Raw genomic sequence first — 13,918 nt, 5'->3', positions numbered from 1 at the left:
CAGGTCTCTGAGTCAAAGCTCCTTCGGGGCAGCGTTTGCCAAGAGATGACGTGTCGTGTGTGATAAGCTCTGTGTGTGTGGGAGTGGGTGTCCGGGAGCACCAGGAGTGTGTCCAGGGGCACGAACTGGAATAAAACAACAAATCTGGTCAAGTTGTATGTGGAAATTGATTTGTTCTTCAGTGCTTCATGTTTATTCTCCCAGTGTTTCTGGGTATGGCGAGTCAGAATAGTCTGCGATGTGCACAATAAATAGAATCAAGCACATACAATCTGTTTCACTACAGAATGTTCTCTCCTGCCCCAGAGATGAGCAGCCACTCAAGCAGCCTGTCTGCCCCCGAAGGGACTTGGAGCAGTGATACAGAAAAGGGAAAAAAAAGAGGTACTTTTTCCCCAAAGAACAGTTAAGTTTGAGAGAACAGCTCCTTGTCCTGGGGAAAGCACTGCTGCTGTTAGCTGGGGAGCTCAGGCAGCGGCCGCTGTGGAAGGTACATGCTGAGGATTGCTGCTGCTGGAGAGGGAACTGACTCATCACATCATCCCTTCTGCTCCTGCGCCAGCACTGCGCAGAGCATCTTTTATCATCACACTCTCTTTCTCCAGCATTTCTTTTTGAAATGTGAGGACCTTCAAACTCTTCCGTGCTCTCATCTTCCCCGTGCTGGCCTGCTGCTGTGCTCAGCGTGGTGTCACAGCCCTCCCAGCCCAGTGCAGGAGGAGCTCCCTCCCCTCCAGGCACCGCCGGGAGGAGGCAGACGATGAGTTCCTTGGCTTGTGCTTTCGCTCTCAGCACTGAGCTGCACACGTACCCTCCAGCTGTAAGAAAACTGAGCTTTCCCATCTGAGCCCTTCTGCCTTCATCCCTCCTTTCCCCGCTTTGCAGAAGAGCACTGCTCATCCCGATGGGGACAGTGGGGACACTGCACACAGCTGCCACGAGGGCTGCAGTGCGGACCGGGCAGCTCCAGTTTGCTCTGCTGGGGTGTGCCAACAACGAGTGGCTGCTGGGAGAGCTCAAACTGCTGAAACTCTTCACATCTGCATCTGATTTTCAATCAAGACTGGGTTGGTGAAAAGCCAACTAATCTACAGCACTTAGGCTTTTATTTTTGTTTTCAGGGGGCTGGCTTGAGCCAAGTTCAGTACCACAGAACTAGTTTCTAATAGAGCTTTTTTCCCCTTGAATTACAAGTACTTTTGGATACAGATCATTTTAAATGGATCTTGTGGGAATATTGTTACTGACCACTATTCCTCTGCATTAGTGCCTCGGGTATGGCTGCCACGAAGGACACAGCCCTCGCTGTGCCAGGAGTGGGACAGCAGAGCACACGGAGGGCCCGGAGCTGAGCCTGGTGCGGGCAGCACGGTGCTGGGAGCACGGGGTGTGCTGCAGCACGGCCACGGCAGTGACTTCTGTGAGCAAGAGGAGCACTGCGTGAGGTTGTGCATGAAGCATCGGGCAGTGCACGCGGGAATCCCGACCTCTCCATGTGCTGCTGTTGTGGCTGATGAAGGATTGGTGCTGTGCTGAAGAGATGGGAAAAAATCATGGTTTAATTGGAGGCTTTCATGGCACTTCAAAAGGATCCGTCTGTGATTGAACCATCTGAATCTCCGGGGGCAAATAGGGCGCAAGAAAGATGAAAAAATCCTGGAGTCCCTCTGCCTCCCCCAGCCATGCTGCTGCTACGTGTGCTGCGTATCTCACCTGGCACCAATGGCAGAGGAGCAACTGCAGCTTTTGAATTGAAGTTTCCTCCCCTCTTCCATGCTTGCCCTTCCAAAAATGGGCTGCTTTTTTGTTTGTTTGTTTGTTTTTTATCCTGGAAAGGACGGAAAGTGCTGAACTTCTGTTTCCCTCATTTTGTTTGAACAGAGCCCTGTGTGTTAATCCTGCTCCACACAACAAAACTCTAGAGGGGGAACTGCACCTCTTGGTGCTGGCTGAGAGGAGAGCTCTTCTGGTTCCCGAGGCGTTGTTTTTCAGTGAGTGTCTCCAGCTGCAGCTCTCCCTGCAGTCAGGGCACTGACTCATGCTTTTTGCCATCACATAAATCCGTTTTCATAAACAAAATTAAGTGCACTGTGTTTATTCATTAGGGAGATTTAAAGTCAGATGTCTCTCCGCAACCAAGGAAAATGCTTCATGGGATGAAACTCCCCTCCTTCTTCCCCCCCCCCCTTTTCTCTTTCTGCAGCTGAACAAATCCGCCGTGGGGCTCTGTCCCACTGCAGTCAGTGGTTCTGTGTGCACTGCGGTGCTGCTGGGAGGAGCACTGAGTGCTCCGCTGGGGCCCTCAGAGCCACTGCTCCAGACATGGGTACTCAGACCCACGCAGAGCTGACCGGGAAGAAATGCCTTTCAGCTGCTCCACGTAGGCACAGTGCAGCTGAGGGGTCCCAGCTTGCCAAGCAGAGCGAAGCCATCCCCCGCCCCCCAGCCCATGGGTGGCAGATGTAAGGTTGTGTGGGTCTCCAGCTGTGGGGGGATGAAACCTCCGTGCTCTCATACAAAGGAAAGAGGGAACCAAGAGCTGGAGTGAGGTGTGCGGAGGCAGAATTTAATTAAACCAATTAATAAATGTGCCCTGTGATTTGTGTTTTAACTCCAGCGCCGTGGTTCTGCATCTCGGTCAGCTGTAGTGATGCAGAGTGATGCAGAGAGAAATGCAGAATGCTGAGTTCTGGAGCATCGTTAAGACATACATTCAAAATTACACTCAGGGAAATGAACTGGATCAGAACGAGCAGGTCGGTACAAGGACACGTCCTGTTCACATCAGCCTGCTCACACAGGTTTACTCTGCCATGGATGGTGTTTATTACCATGTCTTTCAGAGTCCCACTTCAATGGAGCACCCCTACTCACTTGGAAATTTGGTTTATGCTACAGAATCCAAATCAGGGACTGCAGAGCATCCCCTGTTCTGAGCTTGTGCTTCTATTCGCACAGCTTTAATCCTGCAGAATTGAATTTGGCAACAGGAGAGCCCCCAGGGCAGAGGTGAGCAGCAGCAGGTACAGTGTCAGCACACGAGGACAGGAACCTCAGCCCTTAAAGAGTGAGATCTGGGGTTGAACATTGACTGACGAGACCACATTATCACAGGGTGGAAAACAGACCTTGAATATGTGCTCCTAACAACTCCCAAGTGCCTTCTTTATTAGCATGCAAATTTTGTACCCGTTGAAGAGGAAATAAACGTGGAATTTGCTGCCTTTGCAGCAAACGTAGGAGGTATATTGGCCAGTCCTGAAATCCCACTTCTACCACATACCGCAAGTGAATACCTCTCACTTGCACTTTAGAGGGAGCCATAAATCAGAAACAAAGGACAGCAGAATAACAGGGCGGTGCTCCTCCTGTACCAGATACCCGGTGCCAACAGCAACAGCGTCAATGTGAGCAGTGGTTTCTGTGCCAGACTATTGTAGGGGCTGGCAGCACAGCAGCTACTCACCTTTCAGAGCCCGTGCTTGCCAGCCCCCAGTCCTCCTCTGGAACTATTTCTCATACAAGATGGTTGCAGCCTACTGAACTTTGTGAACGGGGGAGCTCGCAGCCCATAAAGCCAACAGCACCGTGGGCTGCACCAGCAGAGGGCAGGGAGGGACCGTCCCCTTCTGCTCTGCCCTACTGAGGCCCCATCTGGAGCACTGCGTCCAGGCCTGGGCCCCCAGCACAGAGAGATGTGGGGCTGCTGGAGCGGGGCCAGGATGATGAGGACACAGGGGATGCTCAGAGGGCTGGAGCTCCTCTGCCATGGAGACAGGCTGAGGATGCTGGGGGTGAATTCGGAGCCTGTCCTTCCTGTGCTGATGTTCAGCAGCTGCAGTGCTGCCCAGCGGTGCCCACCAGTTCAGCTGAGGCTGCTGTCTGCTCCCAGTATGGTTTTCCCATCTGTGAAATGTGGCCTCTGGCCGATGGGAGTGGGCAGTGCTGGGAAAGCAGCGCAGAAAACGGCTGCGAAGTCACCCACTGCCACAGCAGCTGTGCAAACACCGGGCTAATAAAGAAAGAGCTGCTGCAGGTCTTAATTTATATTCTGTAATAGGAGAGGCATCACCCGCTGCTCACGGAGCACCGGCACAGCTCGGATGCTGAAGCCCTCGGTTTTCTTAGCGGGGAATCAAACGGTGCGGGGCAGTGCGGAGCAGCGATGAGCGGTGCGGGGCGGTGCGGGGCAGTGATGGGCGGTGCGGGGCGGTGCGGGGCAGCCCTGCAGGTGGCAGTGGAGCTCCGCTCCGCACGGAGCGCACCGCACCGCCCCATTCTCTCTGTCCTCGCTCCGATGGGACAGAAATACACCCGGACTGCAGCTCGGCACGCACTGCTTCGGCCCCTCCCGCAGCGCGGTGCCGCTGTGGGGCACAGTGTTATCGATCCCCATCCCGTGAGGAAGAGTAGGGAATGTGAGATACGTGGGCATGATTCAATCACGTATATTTCTTCCGTTTATTTCTTACATTTCGTGGCCTTTTCCAGGATAGGTGAAGCCAGAGCGGGTTCTTGCAGTGCCTTGTACACGTGGCCAGTGAGGATCCTGATTTACAGAACAGTTATAGAACTGGGAAACTGAAAAACAAAAAGAAAGGCACTTTGCCACTAATGCCGGACTGAGCTGTGCAGCGGACACTGCCACTCCGAAACGAAAGGACTCTCTTTGTCCCTCCCCTTCCCTTTAGCGAAGCCTAACACGAAAGCCAAGAAACCAAGCAGCTTTTGGTGCTTCCAGCCAGGATGGGTCCGTCCAACAGGATGCAGTGCACGCACAGGGAGCTGCCAGGCAGCCGCGAGACGGACGGGCACTGCTGTGCCTCCGCTCCGTGCACTGCAGTGATCTGCCCGGCTGAGCAGGGACAGGGACAGGGCAGGGCAGGGCCGGGCAGGGCAGGGCAGGGCCGGGCAGGGCAGGGCCGGGCAGGGCAGGGCAGGGCAGGGCAGGGCAGGGCAGAGTAGGGGCAAGGCAGCTGTACGGCCGTGCACGGCTTCTGAGCGGCCACACGAGCGCGGCCACCTGAGCGAGTCATTGGGGATGCTTTTAGAAAAGAATCTGGCATGAAGCCGAAAGGCGGCTTCAAAAATTGAGTAAATTACATCCGTATTAATAAAAGAAAGAAAGAAAGAAAAGAACTCGTAAATCGCGTATTTACACAACTGAGCACGCGAACAAGCGAGGCCTCACACGAAACCCAGATGTTCATTAGGAACATGAATTGGTCTTTGCTGCTACCACAAGAAGTAAAACTGGAAAGAAGTCAGCTGTGTTGAAGGGGCATAAAGGAGTGAAGCGTACAAAATCCAGGAAATTTCCTGCTCAGGCTGCAAATCTGGGGTACCACTGCAGGCTTTTCATTTGGACCCAAGATATAAATTAAAGCTGGAGTATCAGGTCAGGTGCTCAGCCCTTAGCTGTGGAATCCCCAGGTTAAGTTACTTCAACTTTCCTGCTGCCGAATAAAGCTCAAATCCTGTGTGCTATATATTTGCTCAGCATAAAATGTTCTCCCGCAGCCAGAACAGCTTCTCTGCTGGCAAAGCCTGCCTGGTTTATGAGCTTCCCAGCCTTTGTGCGGGGCACTGCGAGCTAAGGGCTTCCACATGGCTCCTCCTCTGAGGCTCCTGTGAATAAGTGGAGCAAAGTGCTTGCTCTATGCCCAGCGAACGCATCAAATATGGTTTGAAATCTCTGTTTTTAAATGCAAAGGGTAATATTGATTTTGTTAAGGTAAATGTCTTTAACTGTATGCTGTATAAACTCAGCTCTTACTGAGACATAATGGGCTCCGGGCATCCTTCCAGTGCTGTGAGAATGCATCTCTGAGTGTCTCCAGAAGAGAAACGCAGAGTGAAGGTTTACATGAAGAAAAAGAGAGCGCATCCCCGTCTCTAAAACATATGCTGCTGTGGAAGGACATTTGCATTAATTAATTTGCATTAATTAATGCTGTTCTGAGAGGGAGCACCTGTTGGTGTGGACTCTGTGGTGCACTTTGCTGGGGTGGCAGTGAGGGGGAAGAAATGAAATGAGGGAAAGCAGTCACAGTGAATGAAGAACTTCATTGAGGTATCGCTGCACAAATCAAACTCATCTACGTGGGAGCTTAATTCAAAGGGATTCCAGGCGTCTCATTCCAAGGAAGCACTGCGTGCTCTGGGAGCCTTACACACACCACTGTATTTTGGGGATGACAGGGACACGTCTGGGTGACCCATGCCTCAGTATTAGTTCATCACGGGAGAGAAAGGTGTTTAAGAATACACCAAACACTCGTGCAGCAGATGATATCCTCTCATTTATTGCTAAACTACCACAGTACAGGCAATATATAAAAATATTTTACAGACAATAGCAAAAAAAAAATTACATTGGAGGTTAACCACGTTGCTGTAGGAATGTAAATGATATAAACTCCTCTTCAGTTCTTAAGGCGAGGCTCTTGAACAAACCGTCTGACTAAAAAGACATCTGTGAGAACGAGCTGAGAGATGATTGCTTACTTGCGTGGATATCTGCTGCCTGGACACAGAGGTCGTGCTTCAGCACGGTGAGCTGGGCGTCCTGAGACGGGGGAGCAGCTCAGCACTGCAGGGCCCACCCAGACCACCACCGAGAGCCTGAGCAGCACCCGGCCCTGCACCCCCAGCCCTCACCACGCTGCGGGGATGGCAGCGCTGCCGCAGCAGCAGCAGCTCAGTCCTGGCAGCTGCTGAAGAATGAGCGGTCATTCCTCCAGCACACGGCTGGGGATGGGATGGCTGGAGGACTACAGGCACACTGAATGTTACTGTCGTGTGACTCAGCCGTTCTAGAACTTTCTGCCCCATCTGGCTGTTTTAAGAGAGTGACCGGAACGAAAATGAATCACTGACTTTTTTTCCCAGGCGACCAACTCATTTCATCCATTAGAATGACAGCACCTTCACTTCAACTCACACAGTTGTATTGCGATGTTGGATTGGTCCCGATTTATCTGTTTTCTGTACACCAGGAGCAAGGAAAATGGCTCAACAAAGGATGCCTCAACAGACCACGCGGACTGCACGCTGACTGGCAGCTGCAGAAACGACTGTTGGCCGACATCCGCTGCCGCGAGCAAAGCAGCAGACGTGAAAGACAGATGCCAACGTCCCAAAAGGTGGATTACTCATTCTGAACTGAGATGAATCAAGGATTGCAATCTCCCATGTGTCACAGGGGGCACTGTAAGGTGCCTCGCGTGTACATGGGTGAAATCAGTGTGATGTAAACAATGAGGAAAAGGGTCCATTTCTGGGGAACCTGCGGCTCACCCGCGCACCACATACATAACCAAGAGAGCTGCGGGTAACCTGGAACCTCGGGTGATCTACGGGGTGTAAGATCTACGAAGATGTGAATCAATTCAAGATCTGAAAATAAGATGAGAGTCGTTTTCTCAAATCCCATCTGGCAGATAATATTGTTCTCTATTAAAAAGCCATTTGGAAAGGAATACGGGGACACAAAGTCAGATTGAAATATGTAGAAACACGCTTCTGCACTGTTCAGAGCTGTCCTGGAGTCTCTGGAAAATGGATCAAATGCAACTCTGGGGGGCAATGACAATTCCGCAACAATTGCATAGAAAGTTAATGCACGTCAAAAAATGAAGATCAATCCTTTATAAATACTATCCTTAACCCAAAAGGCGTTGCATATTTGGCCAGACCAAAAGCATAGACACTTTTTTTTTCTTTTTGGTAAAGATATGGATTATAAAATACACTTAAAAACATGCTAGCTAATTTGAGAACTGTTTTAGATATGTTACCAAGCAGCAGCATTTTATACAATAGAGAATAACATAGTGCTGTTTTTGGAAATATTCTACATTCAGAAAATGCTGTATCTCTACAAGAAGAATGGAAGTGATACGTATTTACATGGATACAAATAAAGCAAGTGCAAAACCCATGGCTCTTCTACATTCTTTCTACCAATGAGAACACGTACGTTAGACACTTTCATCCCATCGCAGCTCAGCTCTCACATTTTGCTTATTCTCATGGAGAAAAACAAAAACGGGACTTCATATTTCATTGCAAGTTTCTTCACAAGCAGCTCCTCCCCTGGCAAACTGCACTTCCAACACTCATAACTGACACAGAAAAATCTCCCCGGTATCGGTCCACTCCCATTCCACTCTCAGACTGTTTACACATGGTGAACGATGGTTTTATTTTACGCATTCGTATATTTGATGCAGACGTTTATAGAAGCTCATCCTGTACTTGCAGCCAAAGCTTGGATGGAAAAAGCGAGGTAAAAAAATGCACACACGCACAGAAAAAAGAAAGAGATGAACTCTGAGTTCCAATGAGCCCCACGTACTTTGCATGGCATGACTTCGATGGGAAACGCATTAGAGATGTTCACCCTGCACACGATGTATTCGGGGGCCCTTGGTACAATGGCAGGAAGGCACTGCGGTGAAACATTCAGATAACTGAGGAAAGACAGAATTTCCTCATGTGCAAATATGGCTATCTTCCAGATAGAGTGAGAACAAATTGCTCACAGAATGGCATTAACTCTTCTGAGGTTAATCTAATGCTTCTGCAGAAAGAGAGCGAGCTGTGTTAGGCAACAAAATAGTAATACTGGAGGAACACTGCTCAGCGAGAACAGGAAATAATTTACACAGCTATGTAATCTGAAGTTCTTCAGCCTAGCTATATGTCTGATACATACCTGCTTTCATCTTAAAAAGAGACAGCGATGTATAGCGCTATGTCAGATACTCCTTCTCTCCAGAAATAAATATAAAGTGGTTAAAGCAGTTCTATTTAACTAAGGTTGATGTCAAAGCAGGTAAGAGTAGCACAGCCTGACCTGATGTAGCTGTAAATAAAACCACTAAAATGTAGTCTGCACTGTATACACCCCAGGAGCCCTCGCTCCAGCAGCTGGCTCGGCGTGGGGGCAGCAGGTCTGCCTGGCTGGAGCCAGCTGCAGGATCACAGCCCAGAGCTGTGATGGCACGTGTGTGCAGAGAGAAGCACGGATGGATGTGTACACGTATATATATAACCATCTACACTTACGTGGCTATAGTGTATAAATATACATGTGTATGCCCCTGCACTAACACACATCGGATTAGTATCTACGCCTTTAAAAATGAGGAGGAAATACAGCTAGTGCAAGCACGAGTAAAGCACTTGTAGCATATATTAAATATATATATAAATACATATATAAAACCCCTCTCCTGCTCTCCAAAGCAAACTGCCCAAAAGAACACCCAGAGCAGCACGTGTCCGACCTCGCAGCCCATGAGCAGTGAGGGTCATGGTGCTGGTGCCCCGCGGGGCTCGGCCGGCCTGGCTCCCGCTGAGGGCTCCCTACCTTTCCTAAGGCCCCGTGCCTTTCTTCTCCACTATATACTTCTACGCCTCAGAGCCACAAGGGGAGAAAGATGCTTAAATGACTGCTGGGAGGCAGTGGCGAAAAATGGAAATCAGTCCACAGCACAAACACACGTAGTGCGGGGAAGGCTGCTGGGCACCGTGGCGTGTGGGATCCGAGCAGGGGCACTGCCACCATCAGCTGCTACTGCCAGCAGCAGGAGAGCAGCAGTGCTTTCAGGATGGGGTCGTGAAAAGAAGCTCACATTCTTTGGTATTTAATTCGAAACGCAGCAAAAGGACTGTCCTGTCAGTTACTTGGGGACTTTGGTTTGCTGTGAATGGATTTCTGTTTTTATTTCTTAATTTCTCCTATCTGATCCTTACAGGTTGGATGGGGGAAAACGAGATGGCCATTTCTGGGACTTCCATGCCAAGAGACCCCTTCGGGATCTTCTTCTGCTCAGCTGCAGTGGGGAATTTCTGACAGACAACTGTCGGCATTAGAAATGTTTCAAAATGAAAAATCCATAAAAATGCATTAAAAATCCATAGGGGATGGCAGATTCCAACAATAAGGCAGGTTAAGAGCAACTGCAAGAGCAGCTTGTGTGAGGCATGTGAACCAGCTGAAGTGCTGTACAGAGCAAATGCTATTTTAACACTCAGTCACTAAACTATGCAGAAGGCATTGCGGCCTCAGTTGTACTCCTGCAGGGGTCTGTGCTTTGCAATGCTATGGAGACAAAGGATATATAAGTAAGTATATACTTTTTCTGGAACATGCAGCTTCTGTGAAATGCAATTATTTTCCTCTGCAGCTTGTGTGGTTACACATTACAGCTGCTACATGAGACAAGGCAGCAGCCAACAGCGGGTTCTACATGAGAAGAAACAGCAGCAGTTTATTTGGGAGAAAATATGTAAGATGCGTTCGTACACTGCCTAAATATGAACGAGGATTGGCTGTAAAATCTTTGAGTTTACTGTGACTCCCATATGCCCATCTCTGTTTATGTGGGTTTCGCTCACCTTGAGATAGGTGTGACAGCTGCTGAGCTGCTCCCTTCACTGGCTCTCTGTGAGCATCCTTCTCTGCCAAACACCTGCCCATTCAGACAAGAGAAATGGAGAAAAGCCCCGGATTCTACATCTAGTTGATGTCTACTGCTTGAAGGACTGATCACAGTGCTCAGGGTCGGAAAATGCAGCTTCTGCTCCCAGTCTGGATAAAGGCAGAGGGAGCTTGAGCTGCTTCAACTAAATGTTGTTTCCTACAACAAAACTTTTCAGAAGGGCTTAGTGAGCTGGAAGGCAAGTCTTTGTTAGAGAGCCAAACAACGCTGCTCTTTCACGCAATATATTACTCTTTTTCCCTCGTTTCCCACCCCACCCAAGTAAAGACTAATATATAACCTCCCTTGCTTTGTGTGTCGTTCAGGAGTGCCATCTCACTTCTCCCTTATTACTGAGATAGATGGATCGATACACAGCTAGATATTTTGCAGCAGGCTTGAAGTGTTTCCTCAGACAGATGCTCTGTTACATGAGAACAATGTGATCTTTGGACGAAAGGAAGGGTGCCCTTTTCGATGTTTACAGAGAGAGGTGGCGAGTTGCTTACTCAAGGCTGTCAGCTTGATGCCAATACATTGTTCCTTGCATTGAACTGGTGCCTTGAGATGAACAGTTAAGGAAGCAGGAGGCTGCAGGGGCACTGGAAGGATCTAAGAGGTCAGTTATGGAAGGATTTGGTAGAAGCTGTCTCACAAATCTTCTTCTATGTCTGATTTCTGGCAGGGAGTCCAGAAAATTCCTTCCTGATAATTTCGTTAACTGCGAAATAAAAAGAAAGAGGAAGAAATGTTAAGAGCGCTCCCAAAGTCACGACAAGTAAGAGCAGTCCTGGGGCAGTTTGCCATTCAGTTAGAACATCCTCTCTATTCTTACTGTAACTTTTTGATTACAACTGAAAGAAACGTTGGCTGAATAATCCAGGCCACACGCTCTTGGTAAGCAAGAGGGAAGGAGAGGAGAGACGGGGTTTCGATGGTGTCTGGCACGCTTCAGGTGCCATGCAAACACAGCTGACAACCTGTACCATGTCCCTGGCACACACCTCACAGACAGCTCCTTCACCTGGGTAAACTACAACAGATGTGCATCTCAACTTTATGACATCCTTCACTAGGATGAAACGAGAATATTTTGAATAGAGAAGAGCCCGCCTTGGAGGAACACAGTGTGCAGTGCTGGAAAGTCGGGCTGCAATTCAGGTGTTGACTTTTTTGTGTTTGCTTTCTTTGAAAAATCTCACTGGTGCCTCTATTTGGTCTGCACTTTTTGTTACAGCCTGTTTGCAGACTGCAGCAGAAGCAAATTTCACTGCACTGCTGTAACAGCCCGAGAGGAGGGACACGCTGTCAATGGAAGACACCAAAACACCTTTCTCTGCTTAAAACAACCTGAACAATCGCCTGCTATCCACAACAGCCATCCCATCCTGCATGCCCTTCACACGTTTGCCCAAGGCCTCCTGGCACAACCCCCCTATCCAGGCAGTGACTCCGTTAGGAGTGACCTAAAAGATCCATGTTTTGGTGCCAAACCCCAGAGCTGCGTGCTGAGGGACTCTTTCTGTGCAGCTCCTTGCTGCTGTATTCACTGAGGGGTTTCTCCATCCAGAAACTGCTCTTTTTCTCTGACAAATTTGCCTTAAAAAAAAAAAAAAGGCCGAATTTTCTAAGGTTTCAGACTCCAAATCTAAATTATTTTTCCCCATTGATATTTCAAGGCTAAGACAAGGACTAATTCAAAGCAAAGCAGCCCCTCGCCCAAGCCTGACTGACAGCTATGCAGCTGTAGGACTCCACAACACAACAAATAAACAAGAAATGCTTATGAAAAGTGGTAGTTTATCACAGTTAGAATGCTGTGCCCAATCTCTTACTACGTCTGGGAGAACGCATGCAACGCTTTTTAAGAGGTAACAACAATTAGTTGGAAATCTCTCTACAAGCAATGGAACTTATCTCAGAAAAAGAGCAAATATCTGCTTTACGTGAAGCTCCATGTTGACATCCGCTGTGGTCGCCTGCACTCTTCAAGGACTAAGAGCTGCCCTGGTCTCTGCTGCATGCTGTGACACAAGGAAGGCACTTCCCACCCCTCCGTGCTCAGAATTCCCCTGCCAACAGCCTGGATTTCAGCTCTTCTCTCTCATCCCAGCCTGTCTCCAACTAGACGGGCTCCTGCTGGAGCATCACTCACATGTGCCAAGAGCATGGCCTCTCCTGCTGCCCTCCACCCCAGCGCTGCCCCCGCGCACACGGAGCGCATCCCAGCGGTGCTCGGGGGGCTGCAGTGCGAGCAAGCGACCAGAGGGAGGTGAGGTTGGTCTGCTTTCAGGCGGAGCCCTCCTGCAGCTCCGTCAGAAGAGCTTCCTGTTTGCTCTGCCCAGGAAATGAGAGGAGCAGGTCTTCGATGGAAATTTTTCAGAGTCTCAGCTAAAAATAGCAGTGAGGTAAAAGAAGTGGGCACCCATTCTCACAGGGTCATTTCCTTTCTAAAAACGAGTGGGCTGAGGCTGCAGGGCGATTCAATTTATCGACATGCCAGCGTATCAAAAGTGCTGCGCGAGTTTCCTTCCTTCTAATATAGCCACGACTAATGGAAACGTCAGAGCCAACAGTCTTCTTGGTCTAAGAAGGGTTAAATACTAGGCGGAGGAGCAGGTAACTACATGGGGCTCGCTAAACCCACAGCCTTCTGTGGGGTCCCTTTTTGGTTCTGTTTCCCAGCCTGAGCATGGGGTGAAGTGAAAGCAGCAGCAGCAGCAAACCACGAGCCCACTGCAGGCGGTCCTGCTCGCAGCCCCAGGCAGCTGGGACGGTGCAGCGATGGGCTCCCCCAGCCTGCAGCCTTCACTTTCCCTCCTGCGTGCTGCACTGGAGGTCAGCAGCAGGTTTTGTGGGCTGAGGTTATAGAGGGACAGCAATCTGAAGAGCTCCAGTTGCAGCGAGACGGTGTGGAACGTAAACTCTGTGGATGGGCTTCAAGTGCACAGCTGGGTTCCCTCTGTGTGAGCTGCTGCACGTTGCAGATTGGATTTTTGTTGTTTCTGAATAATAAGGTCACTCTCTGTTACCAGTTGGCCTCAGTGTCCTGTAGGCACCTTGAATTCCAGCTACATGCATGTGGCATGGGGAAGGAGGGAACGCTGCAGTTCCAAGGGAAGGCTGTGTAAATCCAGCACGGAAAGTCCTATCTACAGTCAAAGCCCCTAAATCTAATGAATGCGTGCATGCTTGGAGAAATGGATCCCAAGGCTGCTTGGAGTCACCTCCACACAGTCTGGTGGCATCACCCATCTTCAGGTTTTGGGAGCACGTGGATCCAGACTGAGGTGTAATCTCAGTGACTTGGGTTTCAATAGCAGGGTAAACAAAACGAGCAAACTGAGATGTACCTACACTTCAGAGGAAGCTGAGATCGCGGACTGAACTTGCTATTCTGAGATCCTGTAGATCTCTTTTCAGTAGCA

At 49.6% G+C, this 13,918-nt stretch overlaps 1 protein-coding gene across 3 annotated transcripts in view; it reads right to left on the bottom strand.

The window, feature by feature from the left end:
- Positions 1 to 10,764: 10,764 nt before the first annotated feature.
- NFATC2 (nuclear factor of activated T cells 2) overlaps positions 10,765 to 13,918 on the bottom strand; it is a 77,554-nt gene continuing 74,400 nt past the window's right edge. For all 3 annotated transcript variants that reach the window (XM_065754046.1, XM_065754045.1, XM_065754044.1), the window contains one exon: positions 10,765 to 11,211. In XM_065754046.1, coding sequence (XP_065610118.1) covers positions 11,156 to 11,211 — 56 coding nt within the window. In that variant the 3' untranslated portion in view covers positions 10,765 to 11,155. The remainder of the gene's footprint in view (positions 11,212 to 13,918) is intronic.

Source organism: Cyrtonyx montezumae, unplaced genomic scaffold, assembly GCF_038088225.1.
Source record: "Cyrtonyx montezumae isolate F1298 unplaced genomic scaffold, pur_monq_1.0 scaffold_9, whole genome shotgun sequence".
Classification (NCBI taxonomy): domain Eukaryota; kingdom Metazoa; phylum Chordata; class Aves; order Galliformes; family Odontophoridae; genus Cyrtonyx; species Cyrtonyx montezumae.
The sequence above is the reverse complement of the archived record's forward strand: the minus strand, read 5'-3'. Positions and strand labels throughout refer to the sequence as shown.